This window comes from Podarcis pityusensis, assembly GCF_964106645.2.
Source record: "Podarcis pityusensis genome assembly, chromosome: 6".
Lineage (NCBI taxonomy): Eukaryota > Metazoa > Chordata > Lepidosauria > Squamata > Lacertidae > Podarcis > Podarcis pityusensis.
Window position 1 is genome coordinate 25,668,387 of NC_138030.1, and position 15,352 is coordinate 25,683,738.

At 41.9% G+C, this 15,352-nt stretch overlaps 1 protein-coding gene across 18 annotated transcripts in view; it reads left to right on the plus strand.

The window, feature by feature from the left end:
• PTPRT (protein tyrosine phosphatase receptor type T) overlaps nucleotides 1–15,352 on the plus strand; it is a 617,797-nt gene that overhangs the window by 307,213 nt on the left and 295,232 nt on the right. For all 18 annotated transcript variants that reach the window (XR_013987409.1, XM_081009187.1, XM_081009202.1 and 15 more), the window contains exon 7: nucleotides 13,899–14,192. Coding sequence is in view for 17 of the 18 variants with exons in the window: in XM_081009187.1 (XP_080865313.1) it covers nucleotides 13,899–14,192 (294 nt within the window). In the remaining variant the exon portion in view is untranslated. The remainder of the gene's footprint in view (nucleotides 1–13,898; nucleotides 14,193–15,352) is intronic.

Sequence of the window (15,352 nt, forward strand, 5' to 3'; positions counted from 1 at the left end):
TAAGGCAATACGTGAAACAGTGCTGACATCCTCCACCCCTTGGAGCAAATAACCAAGTGCCTCTAAATGTTCCCATTCTTTTCTGAAAAAAAACTCCGTTAACATTTCAAATCCAAATGGAAGAAGTCCATCATGTGTTACAGCAGCTTTTAGCTTGTTATTTGCCCTGCAGCTATTGAGAAGGTGCCTATACAAACTTGGTTGGGTAATGTTTACTCTGCTCTCAGTGTTGAAATCTTTCATACTGCAGCCCTCTTCAGATGTTACGATATAAAGAGTCAAGAAAACATGTGAAGCAGGGCAGAGCAGATGAGTATGCTATCTGCATCACTTGTTGCCATTCCTGACACTCTCTCTTAGGGCTGTTCAGGGAAGCGAAGAGTGGAAACTTGCGGGTGCTGTGAACTTGTCAACATCAATGTTACCCCTGGTGGTTGGAGACTGTATACCTGTCCCTAGAAAAAATGGGATCCCATTTGGACTTCAAATGGGATGGCTCCCCCCCCCCCCATATTTGAGCTCAGCTGGCCCAAAATGGCAATTGCGTTGCTGTTGGTGCAGCTGATGGAGGAGCCCAGCCTGGTGCAAGCAACAATAGAGAGAAGGGGGAAGGAGTGACCTTCTCTCCCTCCCTCACACCCTTCTTTCCTTTCCTCTTGTTGGTGCTCCTCCTCAGCTGCTGCCCACCATTCTAGCACGGTGTGGGTCCACCGCTGCTTGGCCCTCTCCTCACCCCAGCCTGACCTCTCCTACCTCCTCCTCCATGCTTGAGTCTCTTCCGACGCCAGCATGGGTGAAAGGATGGAGTTGAGCCTCAAGTTGCCTGCGGAAGCCTGCCTGCCTACATGAGTCAAGGGGAAGAGAGGAGCCGGGGGGGTGGGGGGTAAGGAGTGAGTGGGAGGCTGAGTGCAGGGAACTGTCCTCAACAATGGGGGGAGGATTTGGTCTCATGAGAGTGCATGTGGCACCCAATCCCCACCCCCAGGCTGTCCTTCAGTTTGTCTGACCTGTCCCATGTTTTTTTTTTTAATGATATTTATTAAAGTTTCAATAAAAGATTAAACATAAAACATAAAAAAGAAATACACAAATCAAAAATACACAATACATAATCCAAAAGGAAAAAAAAAGGAACAAGAAAAACAAAAGACAAAAAAAGAAAATAGAACAATTAAAAACAATATCACCTTTTCATTTCCATCTTTAAATTTACTTATTTTCTGGACTTCCTCATACCTCCCTCTTTTGTATTCCAATTCAAATTGTTTATTCAGCAATTTCTTACCCTCTTTTTTAATCCCAATCTTTAATCTTAATATAATATAACATTAAAATTTTGCCTCTTAAAAGCCAAATTTCCATTTCCTTAAATTTCTTTAATCCTAATCCTTAATCTTAGTCTATCTATAGCTTTAAATCCTGTACAGCTGGAAACCACTTATTTTCAATCCAACATCACTCTAACATTCTTTAATTTTACAGTGTTTCTGTAGATAATCTTTGAATTTCTTCCAATCTTCCTCCACCAACTCTTCTCCCTGGTCACGGATTCTACCAGTCATTTCCGCCAGTTCCATATAGTCCATCAGTTTCATCTGCCATTCCTCCAGTGTGGGAAGTTCTTGTGTCTTCCAGTACTTTGCAATGAGTATTCTTGCTGCTGTTGTTGCGTACATAAAGAAAGTTCTATCCTTTTTTGTCACCATTTGGCCGACCATGCCCAGGAGAAAGGCCTCTGGTTTCTTGGGGAAGGTATATTTGAATACCTTTTTTAATTCATTATATATCATTTCCCAGAAAGCCTTAATCTTTGGGCACGTCCACCAAAGGTGAAAAAATGTACCTTCAGTTTCTTTACATTTCCAACATTTATTATCGGGCAAATGATAGATTTTTGCAAGCTTGACTGGGGTTATGTACCACCTGTATATCATTTTCATAATATTCTCTCTTAAGGCATTACATGCCGTAAATTTCATACCTGTGGTCGACCTGTCCCATGTTTTGGCTGGTGAAAGGTTGCAACCCTATTGAAGGCAGTTTGATTAATTAAATTATAGAGCATAGGCCATGGGTAGGCAGACTAAGGCCTGGGGGCCGGATCCGGCCCAGTCACCTTCTAAATCCGGCCCGCGGACGGTCCAGGAATCAGCATGTTTTTACATGAGTAGAATGTGTCTTTTATTTAAAATGCATCTCTGGGTTATTTGTGGGGCATAGGTATTTGTTCATTTTTCTTCTTCAAAATATAGTCCGGCCCCCAACAAGGTCTGAGGGACAGTGGACCGGCCCCCTGCTGAAAATGTTTGCTGACCCCTGGCATAGGCCATAGGGATGGTACAGGTACATTATCTCACAGTAGGATCCTGCACACATCCACTTGCCTCTGAGTAATCCACCTGATTTAGAATACAAAAGCAGAGTTGCAGGCTAAATTTCCAGAGCCAGCTTTGGAGAAGATGTTCAGTGACTCATTAACTTCTGCCTCGAAGGAGAGGAGAACAGAGTTTTACACGTCCCAGATCGCTCCCCACCACCACCCGGGATAGATTGAATTCCCATTTATTTCAGTGAAATTTAAATGCATCCTTGTACTGCACTCAGTGTAAAGATTAAAGAGCACTTTCCATATATATAATGAAAGAGAGAGAACAAATATCTTTAAAGTTTTAAATATTACCAGTTCCAGTTTTAAAGACTTCCTATAGAGTTTGACCAAGCAACTATCAAAGAGTTGAGGCTTTAACCATGTCTGTGGAATATAAAGAAGGATTAATTGTAATGATGAAATTGTTAGCAGCTTGTAAACGACAGGCTTAGTTCTCCTAGAGATGAAAGATCTGTGCTCTCTATCATATTACAGCAAGTAGCTTCTAATCCTGAATCAGAGGAATCACTTTGCATAGTTTCTATAGCTGATAAGACAAAAATATAATTCAGAGCGAATGCTAATTATACACAGCTAAATTTGGTGTGAAAGAAGAATTGCCTGCGTGGGTGTTGCCAGTGCAACAATATCACAACTGTAGGAGCAAGCAAGGGACTGAGGGACTGAGATTACAGATAAAGTAAAGTTAGAAATTCTTTCATGGGTTTTGTGCAGCATGACCACAGCATTATGCCAGTGTTGTGGTGGAGTGTAACCATCTTAGCAGAAGGATGCCATACTTAAAAATGTGGAATCATGCCTTTGAAGGGATCTACGTCAGAAAAGAGGAAGCCGCTGTTGTCTTGGCAAATTGTTTTCAGAATATATTAATGTTAATCCCACCTGTGCCAGAACATAAGGGCTTTTTGTCACAATAAAGTTTTGTAATATGGGGGAAAAAGTGATAAACTACATAGGTTGTTGACAGGAGAGGAAGGATTCTGATGAAATATATGAGCTGGGTTTGTTTCTGTCTGTGTGCAGGAGAGAGGGAGAGGGAGAGAATGTGTACTCATAATTGTTCAGCATTTTCAACTTGTTTTAAGTATGGGCTGCCTTTGATATACACTGCAATGCTACTTCCACAGTGACACATGCTATTGTTTCTTTTGGGTAGAATTCAGTGTCTCACACTTCCAGCCATTCTATCTGTGCAAACGTTGAAGCTTGCCAGGCAGAATAATACATCCCCTCACCATTTGCAGTTCTGGGGTTTTTTCTCAGCCCCCTGAACCAATTTCAGGAGGTGGGGGAAAGAAAAGGGGGATAAGCTCCGTTGTGCAAGCAGAAGTCCTTGCGCAGGTCTTCCCTTGATGGGGTTGGTGAGGTGAATGCCATCCATAGTTTTTACACAGCCAGAGATATTTGTGTGCTCACATAGATTTTCCATCCAGCCTCTATACTCTCATTTAGCGTTACAAGCTCTGGTTCATGTACCCTCACATTAAAGTTTCTAAGCAGCATAGCAATACATTTTGTCACTCTTAAATATTTACTCGGCATGGAAGTTTTTATTTCACATTTTAGTGGGGTGTTTTTAATAGGCTCTCACTGGTTACAGTGTGAAAAAGGCCTATCCAGGAAGCTCCAGGAAGTGTCTATTTAGTCTCAGACTAAATATTATTTTGTCATAATTATAAGGACTGGATGTTCGCACTTTCTTGAAGAGCTAATATTGTACCATTTGAAACAATGAAGAATTTTTTTGGCACCATAAAAACTATTTAATTGATTATACCATAAGACCCCATGGACTATTGTCCACTTGCTCAGATGCATGAAACTTTACCCTCTGCATGCATGCAGATGTAGAGAGGGGAAATTGTAAACAGTGGAGTGAAAATAGCAAAGACATGCAAAACGTAAAGCCTGTAAACTTTAAAGAAGCATTTGAAGTTTAAATGTATGTAAAAATATTTATTTTATTACTTAGATTCATATCCTTCCATTCATCACCTTTGTGATTCCAGAGTGGGAAAACAGAAAATTGAATATTTTAACAAAATTAAAACAAACAATTTACAATGAAACACAATATAATACCCACTGCCCACAACAATGATCCTACCCTGACAAATTGTTGCAGCAACATCTGACAAAATATCTCAGTAAGTCCCCACTAAAATCCTTGGAGAATAAAAATGTTTTAAATTGGTATCACAAGGTGACCAAAGATAACTGCAATCATAATTCATATGATTCACACACACACACACACACACACACACACCCGTAGCCTGTGTGCTAGCACAGAAAAAGGTCCAAGAAGGAAACAGGTATTTTACTGGTTTCTGAATATTGCCACTTCTGAAGCCAAATATGTATCCATTTATTCTTTTGCATAGACAGGAGGAAAGTATGTAATAATGATGCCCATCATGCTGGAAGACAAGAATGTGAATGAGCCCCGCATGCTATGATGTCTTGCGATATTGATGCCAAGATGCAGATGGACACAAAGTTGGCCTTTGGGTCTGGTTCATGTGTGTGTTTATGTGGCATGTGGTGCTGATGAGTAAATCTGTTATGCTAGTGGGCTGTCTGTAAACCAATAGAGACTTATCATCCAGGGACTGTGAGGGGGGAAAATAGCATCACCCAGAACGTGCAGCAGTGGTTTTAGCTGTAAGATGTAAGTAAGAAGTGGTGTGCTCTCACTTTCTCTTCTAGGTTTCTCCTGCAACAAATTATCGCTAAATATCAATCTGATGGGTGTTTTTTGTTTGTTGAATCACTACTTCCCACCCATTGAGCCAGCCAGCAGTTGTTGGAAACATATTGATTTCTCCCTTATCTCCCTTCAATAGTTTAAATAACCACCATATGAATGTTCGGTACACCTTTATTATAAAACCTTAATATCCATAATTACCGCCAGAATGATGTTGTCTGCAAATCTGTCCATAGGTGCAGCTGTCAATAGTTGTCGCTTTCTGTGATACGTAAGTTGGACAAGAAATAAATTAGGGTACTGGTGGTCTATATGCTGAGACTGGAGTCCACCTATGGTGATAGTGCCAAAGCTTAAAACTATGGAGTGACAAGTTTGTTCACTTGGGTAGTAGACAGAAGACCCTCATTCATGTCCTGAGCTGCGCCTGTGCAGATTTGCTGCTACACAACTGTATTATAATGTTTCATCAGGTCACGTAATTGCTTCTCATGGTACTCAGTGGGAAGAGGCCTATAAAATATATTGTTAGAGAGGTGCACTTAGCATTTGAGGTGCCCATGGAGTTTCCATCATGATTGATAGTATAATTGTGGCTCTAGACTTCTATTCAGAGCTCTTGCTTTCCCACTGTATTGCTTGATACCAATCAGCATTTCCTTATGAGAATTTGTCCCTTGGCCACATTTTGCTCTGTTCTCTGAGCTGTTGCCCCTAGTTTTAATCACATCTTGCAGTTTCTGCCACTAGCAGGATTTATGGGTGCGTGGAGATATTGTTAATTTAAAGCAATAAAGATTTGTAGGTTTTTGTATGGAGGAGAGGCACCTGCTGGAATAATGCTTCCCTCTAAGGCTTCATTTGGCATTTTCAGTGTGACACCCATTGTTGATTGGGCTGGTATCAGAATATAATGTATCATAGAGGCTAATTTTCAGAAGCAGTTTTACCTAATCTTTCTTCAGTTCTCTATAGATCTAATGATGTGCGTTAATCAGTAATTCCTAAGATTACTTAGTTTCTCTTGAAATATATATCTGGCTGCTATTCTGCCATGGCTGACTATAAAAGGAAATTGCATATTCCTGCTAAGCAGCCAAATCATTCCATTATTGACATGAATCCAAATGTTTTATACAGGGATTTGTCTACTTGACTAGTCATCATGTTCTAGCATCCCTGTTTCCATGTCTTGTTATTGTTTCTAAGTGATGGATTAGCCATTATGTTGAAATGACCTACTAAGTAGGGCTAAGACAAATGCACATTTTTTTTTGTATTGTGAACTAGATCAAGCATGCAAGTATGTATATCCTATCATAAAGCAGGGGGAATTCGCCACAATCTTAGTTGAAAGTAACCCCTATTTAAATAATTTCCTTTCTTCTTTTAGGACATACGATATGTCATTTGAGGCCAGAAATTCCTGTTTGAGTTCTCCCCGCAACACTATGAAATACAATATCATCATTAGAGACAAGTTGTTGTTGTTGTTTAGTCGTTTAGTCGTGTCCGACTCTTCGTGACCCCATGGACCCCATGGACTCCTGTCTTCCACTGCCTCCCGCAGTTTGGTCAAACTCATGCTGGTAGCTTTGAGAACACTGTCCAACCATCTCGTCCTCTGTCTCCCCTTCTCCTTGTGCCCTCAATCTTTCCAAACACCAGGGTCTTTTCCAGGGAGTCTTCTCTTCTCATGAGGTGGCCAAAGTATTGGAGCCTCAGCTTCATGATCTGTCCTTCCAGTGAGCACTCAGGGCTGATTTCCTTCAGAATGGAGAGGTTTGATCTTCTTGCAGTCCATGGGACTCTCAAGAGTCTCCTCCAGCACCATAATTCAAAAGCATCAATTCTTCGGCGATCAGCCTTCTTTATGGTCCAGCTCTCACTTCCATACATCACTACTGGGAAAACCATAGCTTTAACTATATGGACCTTTGTTGGCAAGGTGATGTCTATGCAGCTGCTACAGGTCTTCCACCCTGAGGCTGGCATTGCAAATAGTGGGCAGAAACAGCAAAACATAGTATGGGATCATTTGGCAGTGGATCTTAGGTATACCATCCATCTGCATTGCAGGGAGCATGAAGGGAGAAGATCCACAACGCCACACCACTAGCAGCATGTTCATGCTCCTATGAAGACAGCAACATTCAAGAGGCAAGAGTGCAAGAGGGATGTCTTTCTCTTGCTCTCATGCTTTCTCCCCACCCCATGTTACAAGAAGTAGAAGCAGTTTAGCCAGACAACCATGGATGATTTGGGGTGAGGAAAACATGGGTCCCTACCACAGAGTTCTCCTGTAATTTCAAGGACTTGATTTTGCTTCTGTCAAAAGAGAAATGAGAGTTACAGCTTTTTAAAAATTCCTCAAAAGTGAATGGGAGAGAACAAAGCCATGTTTTTCTTGAAATGGACTTAGTCCTCAGATGAAGTTTGGCAGCTTCCAAAGTGCTTTGGACCAAGACAAAATGTTTTCTTAAGTGGCAGTCAGTATCTACTGAAATTAGTCAGGAAGAACTTTTTGACATTAAGAGCTGTTAGACAATCGAACGGGCTCCCTTGGGAGGTGGTGGACTCTCCTTCCTTGGAGGTTTTTAAGCAGAGGTTGGATGGCCAACAGTCATGGATGCTTTATATGAGATTCCAGTATTGTAGGATGGTGGATGACATGACCCTCGGGGTCCCTTCCAACTCTACGATTCTGTGATCTTGTGGTTGGAAACATCCCTATCAGTAATGAGAAGGTCCTATTTTCATGCATACAGCTGTTTTATTGCCTCATTGAAAAGCTGGCTATATCTATAGAAAAGCTTTAAGTGCAATTTATACATACACTTTACACATGTTTTCCCTATGAGTATCAAGGAACGGGGGTATGGGGTACCCAATCATCTGTAAAGAGTGTGCATATGTCTGTTTTATCACTTGTACTTACATTAGGAAATTGCTGGTGGAAGTTGAGTCTCAGTGTCTATAAAATGCACATAGTAGAATACATTTGCATATTCTTTACACATGAGATTGTGTGTGTGAAGCTCATCTGCTTTCCACTTTACTAATGTAGGAAAAAAGTATCATTTATGCAATGCCCTCTTAGATGGATGATTCAACAGCTAAAATGCAGGCTCTAGACTGAACCTTGAATTTCATCCTTTCCAAATTGGTGCCCCACTTTGAAATTACTGATGGTAGACTTGGAACTGCAGTGTGCTTTGCCTTGCCAGCGCTTTGCTAGTTTGTTTTGTTCCGTCTTTTGTTGTTCTTTACTCATTTGCAGTGATAGTGCTGCAGCTGTCTCTCAACGAAATGGAAAGCAAAGCAAACATTTTAGCAGGTTCCTTAGCATGTCCTCCTTGCATTTTGGAGGGGATAGATTGCTAGAAAACCCATTTCATTGAACAGGTGCTAGGCCTGTCGTCCATCCAAGAACAATGCAATAGATTCAGCTACCAGCCTGGCATTCTTCCAAATTTTTATAAATTAGAGGCCTTTCAGAGGGGCATTTTTATTATGGTGACCTGGCTAACTCAGTTTTAATCCTTGTAGTAAATAACATTGCTTAAAATACATTTAGAATTAATTATTGAGGAGGACAATTAAGGATAATTAAGATAGCATTTTCAGAACAAGAGCAGGCAGTTCATCTGTATACTGTGCAAGATAAAGGCCATCAGCAAGTGGACCTGTTGCAGTTTTTTGAGATTACAGCTTTATTTAATATATTATGTGATAAAATGCAAGTGTAAATGCTTAATTACGATTCAGTTAATGTCAGTGTTAACACCATAATTGACTTCAGTGGCACTGAAAATTAGCTCTAGCAAATCAGTTAAATAGAAGATTTCATTACTTACTGAAATGCATGGCACTTTAAGAAATTACAAGCATATTGCTATTTCAAGTGAGTAAGTCAGTTATTAGGTAGTCTTGCCACCTATAGATTCTTCTATGTTAGTGAAACCAGGCCAGTTTCTATTGGTACATCATCAGATTTTGAGTTTTTTATTTTTTAAATGTGAATGTTACCTGTGAGAACTTCTGCACCTCTGAATATTTTTGCACCTTGTTTATTTTTTTAACATAATGTGTGTACCACTCAGTTGTAATAAAAAGCCCTCTAAACGGTTTACAAAAATGTAAAACGAAACATGAAAATTCTTGATTAAAAATTAGTTAAAACCAGGTATTTAAAAGCATTCGAAAGATTACTAAAATCAACAGATGCTGAGATAGGAGCTTGTTCTGCATCCAACGCAAAGTCTCTCTGCCGGTACCCCATTTTTGTCTTCCATTCCTTGCCACTTGCCTCAGCTGCTTCCTCTTCCCTCTCCTCGCTCAAATATTACCACTATCTCAGAGTGGGCTGGGTGAAAAAGAGTAGGTGAGTTGCCCGTGAAGCCCCTCTCCCCATTTGTTGAATAATAAAACACACAGACACCAGTATTTGGGGTTAATGGGATGATTAAGGCCACAACTTTATTGGTTACAGAATGTGAGTGGTATTGGCTTAGGCACTGTAATTGAACCAACTATATCTGACTCCTGCCCGCCATGCAGGTTGTCTATTAAGAGTCAACCACCAGTAAGGGGAGCCCTGTTGATGTACATCAACTGAGGGCTCCCCCAGGAACCCTGTTGGGGTCGTGGCATGGCCCTAGCCCATACTCAGGCTTCAGAGATCCACACCCCCAAATCCCTTTAACAGAATACCTTTAAAGAGGAGGGGCAGGTGGGCGGCTGCTTAAATTGCCCAAGCCACACCCCCGGTTTACTGGATTGGTCAGCCATGGAGCCAGGGGCTCCCTGTGACACAGGTGGCATCGCCATGCCCCCCCCATGCATGGGGAGAGTGCGTGGCCTGCCTGCAACACGCCCCCCCCCCCAGGGAGGGAGAGCGACCCTAGCAGCTGTCATTTTCACCTACCATCGCTTCCTCCTCTTTGCCACCACTGGACACAAGGGAAAGATATGTGATTGCAATGTTAAATTGCATGTGCTAATAAACCATGAGTTTCTTTCATTCTCAATGGATGCATGCACTTTTTTAAAAAAATAGAAATACTTTAGATAAAAATATCATTTGGGGGGTGGGAGGGAAAGGAGGTAATGATGGCAGGAGAGACAGGAACTAACTTTCCTTCACTAGCAGTTGGCAGGAGAGAAAAATATATATACTGTAAACGGCCAAGCTGTTTATTCTTCACCCCCCCCCCCCGGTTGGTTGGCAACTTTCTGGTTACTCATATGGAAGTATAGAACTCTCATTATCATTATTCATGGCTCAATTAGCCATATTCATTATCTCTGTGTGTAGGTCTAGGTTTGTATAACCTCATGTAAACAGCACTCTTTTTTCTGATCTAATTATCATATATATATATACATATATATCTCTTACTTAGCATGCTTATTTTAGTCTTGCTCTCTAGAGGTTCTTAGCTTGTCATTGTCAGCTTCTCTCCTGCCCCCAACTCCACACACTGAACTTGATCGTGGTTTTGGGCGTCAAATATAAGTAAGCATAAATGATTCAAAGAGACTTGCCTGATCTCAGGCTTGACAGTAGATACATATCAGCTCTGTGTCTCTGTATAGGGAGACTTTGTCTCTATTCTATCCAGGATATTTATTTATTTTTATTTTATTTATTTATTAAATTTCTATACTACCCTTCACCCAACAATCACAGGGCAGTTTACAACATAAAATCACAAAAAATACATAACATAGTAACAAACAAAACAATAAGACACACACCCCAACACAGAGAGGTTAAAAGGCCATATGTTATTTAATTAGCTAAAGGCATGAGAGAAGAGGAATAAAGATATGTAATGAAGGCTCCAGGTGAGTTTCCCTGGGGAGAGTGTTCCACAAAGGGGAGCCACTGCCAAAAAAAAAAAAAAAAAAAAGGTCTGTTCTCATGTTGCCACCCTCCAGACTCTCTGGAGGGGGGGCATATGAAGAAGGGCCCCTGATGATGATCTCAGAGTCTGGGTTGGTTCATATAGTGAGAGGTGGTCCTTGAGGATATTGAATCTTACAGCGGTCATTGCAACTTACAAGGCACATTTAAAATCCCATCTGACATAGTGACGGGCATTTTCGGTGTTAGCATGGGATCAATGTGAAGAGGCATGTTATGCAAAGATGCTGAATCCCTCATACTGGATTAGCTACGGAAAACAGAGCCAGTGTCTTGTAGTGGTTAGAGAGCTGGCTGTTGGATTTCTATACCTCTCACTGTGCAGATATGTAGGATTGGTTCATCACATGTCTGTGTTATGCATTCCAGCACCAACTGTTGGAATCACAGGAGCGGATGTTTACTGTACTCTGTTTCCGTTTGTTTTTGCTTTCACTTCTGACTTCTCTCCGCGGAAGACCAGAGAGAGGAGACATGTTTTCTTTTGTTCTGCCTTATGCTTAATAAAGTAGCTTTAGTGCTTACAACCTCAGCCTAGCTCTGACTGCGTTTATCTCTGCTGGACTCTGAATATGTGCTCAGTGTCTCCAAGACATGAGTCCTTATAAATTGTTGGGGAAGGTGATTCAGAGCTCCTTAGAGCTACACACTGATGGGAGAGAAGGCTGGAATCGTTCCTGTTGTATGCCTGGGGGTCGTCTTAGCCCCTGGCTGACCTGACACTGGCTTGGGGCCTAGGGAAACAGATTCAAATCTTTACTTGGCCATGTAGCTCACTGGGTGACCTTGGACTGGTCATCTTCTCTCAGGCTAATATGGCCCCCAGCCTTGTTCAATAAAATAAAGTTTTTGCACAAAATATACTCACCCAGTTTTTTGAGTCACTGAGATGCCAATTGTACCTGCGAATGTCTGCAAGCCTTAGTAGACGGACTGAATGGCAACACTCAGTCAAGGATTTTTGGATATCCATTCTCAGGGCCAGCCCACCTATTAGGCATGGTAAGGTGGCTGCTTCAGCATGGCAGGCTCCCAGAGGCACTGCAGCTGGGCTGGGCACTCATGACCCACTGCTGGGTGTTCACTGCTGCTGCTGCTGCTGCTGCTGGGTGCTCTCCTCCTCCTCCTCCAGCTCCTGTGCTGCTGTAGTTGTACCCCCTCACCACTGCAGTCACTTCACCTCCTCCATGGCCCACCCACTGCTGTGCCTCCTCCTCCTCTGCCTGGAGGTGGGCAGCTAAAAAAGCCAATGCAATTCTGGGCTGCATCAATAGGAGTATAGCATCTAGATCAAGGGAAGTAATAGTGCCACTGTATTCTGCTCTGGTCAGACCTCACCTGGAGTACTGTGTCCAGTTCTGGGCACCACAGTTCAAGAAGGACACTGACAAACTGGAATGTGTCCAGAGGAGGGCAACCAAAATGGTCAAAGGCCTGGAAACGATGCCTTATGAGGAATGGCTAAGGGAGCTGGGCATGTTTAGCCTGGAGAAGAGGAGGTTAAGGGGTGATTTGATAGCCATGTTCAAATATATAAAAGGATGTCACATAGAGGAGGGAGAAAGGTTGTTTTCTGCTGCTCCAGAGAAGCGGACACGGAGCAATGGATCCAAACTACAAGAAAGAAGATTCCACCTAAACATTAGGAAGAACTTCCTGACAGTAAGAGCTGTTCGGCAGTGGAATTTGCTGCCAAGGAGTGTGGTGGAGTCTCCTTCTTTGGAGGTCTTTAAGCAGAGGCTTGACAACCATATGTCAGGAGCGCTCTGATGGTGTTTCCTGCTTGGCAGGGGGTTGGACTCGATGGCCCTTGTGGTCTCTTCCAACTCTATGATTCTATGAGAACAACTTGACCCTGGCTCATGCATTCAGAAAAACAAACAAACAAACAAACAAACAAACCAAAAACCCCAGAGTTCTTTGTCCACAAAAACCCAGAAGTGTCAACAGCAACTTTTTAAATAAATGATGCATTGAGACTTTCCAGGACAGAGTAAGAAACAAAATCAAAACAAACTAGTAAAGAAAACTTCCAGAGAAAATGAAAAGAATGTCTTAATAATGTCCATTTCATTTAATGTTTTCAGTCCCACGAACTACAGACAATACTTTGAAGGTTCACAAAGTGTAAATGGATTGCCAATAAAATAGTAATAATAAAAATGATCAGGGCAGGGACTGTAGATGTTATATTGATTTTATCAAAGGGTGCTGAAGAGATGTGCTTTTATTAACTTACTCTCTATTTTCCCACAAAAGTAATAGTATCTGATTCATATCTCCTAATGCTGTAATAGAGATCTTTCTTGCGGAATCCATAAGCATTTTGAAGGCTTAGCTAAGTGCCCTTGAATATGAAGTTGCAAAACTTTTCTTGTTCTTGATTCGCATGGAGTGAACATGATGCATTAACAGTGGTGACATTGTTGGCAACTACTCTGTTGTAGACTGAAGAGTACCTTTTCCATGATGCTGTTTCATCTAGACTTTTTCCTCCACCCTCTATTTTAAGAACACTTTTAAGGACAAATGCGAACCCATATGGGGCTGGCAAGGTACTTGGATATGCTTCAGAGGACCTGATCATCTGTAAGGCTGATTTAGCTGACAGGCACAAGAGATGTGGCTTTTTCCGTGATGGGACCCCCAAAAAACCCCTTCTTTATAAAGAAACAGGGTTCATCTGAACCCTTTCTTCAAAATAAAGCAGTACTGATTGTCTCATTAGCACGTGAAATGTTGGTGTCATGGATAGTAATTTCTCTGTATAACTCTTGTATGTTGTCTACTGCTCCCATTGCATTGCATAATGACAACCCATCTACTCCCCACCTATCACCCACAAATATCTCCATTCTTCTTGCTTGCAGAACCTCCCACGCCTATTGCACCTCCAGAACTTCTAGCAGTTGGAGCCACCTATCTATGGATCAAGCCAAATGCCAACTCCATCATTGGAGATGGACCTATCATCCTGAAAGAGGTGGAGTACCGTACGACCAATGGGAACTGGGCTGAAACCCACATTGTTGATTCACCCAATTACAAGTTATGGCATCTAGACCCCGATGTGGAGTATGAGATCAGAGTGCTTCTTACCAGACCTGGAGAAGGAGGAACTGGACCTCCTGGACCTCCGCTCACAACAAGAACAAAATGTGCAGGTAAGTCATATTGATTTTAAGACTCTGTGAGTGTCATACAAACAGGGGCATGTTATGGTAAAGGCTGGTTTTCTGTTGACCAAATAATCAGATGTAGTACATGGCCCAAGTAAGTTCCTCCACTCTTATTGTACTTCCCCTGCCTGCTGCATATTTCCCGCCCCCATCATTTTTTTAAAAACAGAGGATATGTATTTCATTTTATTTTCTTATGACCTTATGCCCATCCCTATCCCATAAGTTCAGGTTGTTTTATAATCAGTGCTTTTTTTCTAAAAATAATGTTTAGGGGTACTCTCATTTTCCTACTCGTATTGAAATACTGCCCATCAATGAGACCAAACTTAGATTCACAAAAAAATTAGGGGTATGCGTACCGCTGCACCCCCCCCCCAAAAGCACTGTTTATAATATATTGAAAAGTTTAAAATGTATGAACTGTAGTACAATATAAATGACTCTGCTTTGTAATCACATTGGTGTATTCCATTTTGATTTGCACACACACACACACACACACACACACACACAGTCACTCACATAATGTGAGAAGGAACACATGGCAATGCAAGTGATGTGGGTTGCTTTTTTCTTATATTTCCTTCAAAAAAGAATCGGGGATCATTGGGCCTCAAGACAGAGAAGTAAGTCAGAGAACAGGGGTTTTGACTAGAGTTTTTCATTGTACTTCCACTTTTTGGACGGCTCTTTCAAGAGTCTTCTCATTGTGATGAGACTTATGTAAGAAGAGTCGGTCCATGTCATGTATGATAAACTGCATAATACAGGGGGGGCACTAGGGTGCATCGGAAGATGGCTGACAATAACATCTCTCCGACCCACATGAGGTAATTTGGAGGCTATGATGGGAGTAATTAGCCTCCCTAACCCCCCCCCCAGGACGGTGGGGGGGACTGCCTTTGCCTGCTGTGCCCTATACCACCCCCGAACTTGTGGGGATGGGGGCACTAGGCACAAAGCCCTCCTGTGGGATTCCGGCACTCCTGGACGCCGTCCCTGATTCGCGCCACTAGCTGCTTGAACTTCAAAAGAAAACAATTTGGATGAAGGAATGCACATATTTCAAGGAAGGAGGGGAGTAAAGACTGCTATAGAAGAGATCTCTGATAAAACAAGACAAGAATAAAACATGAGAAGAT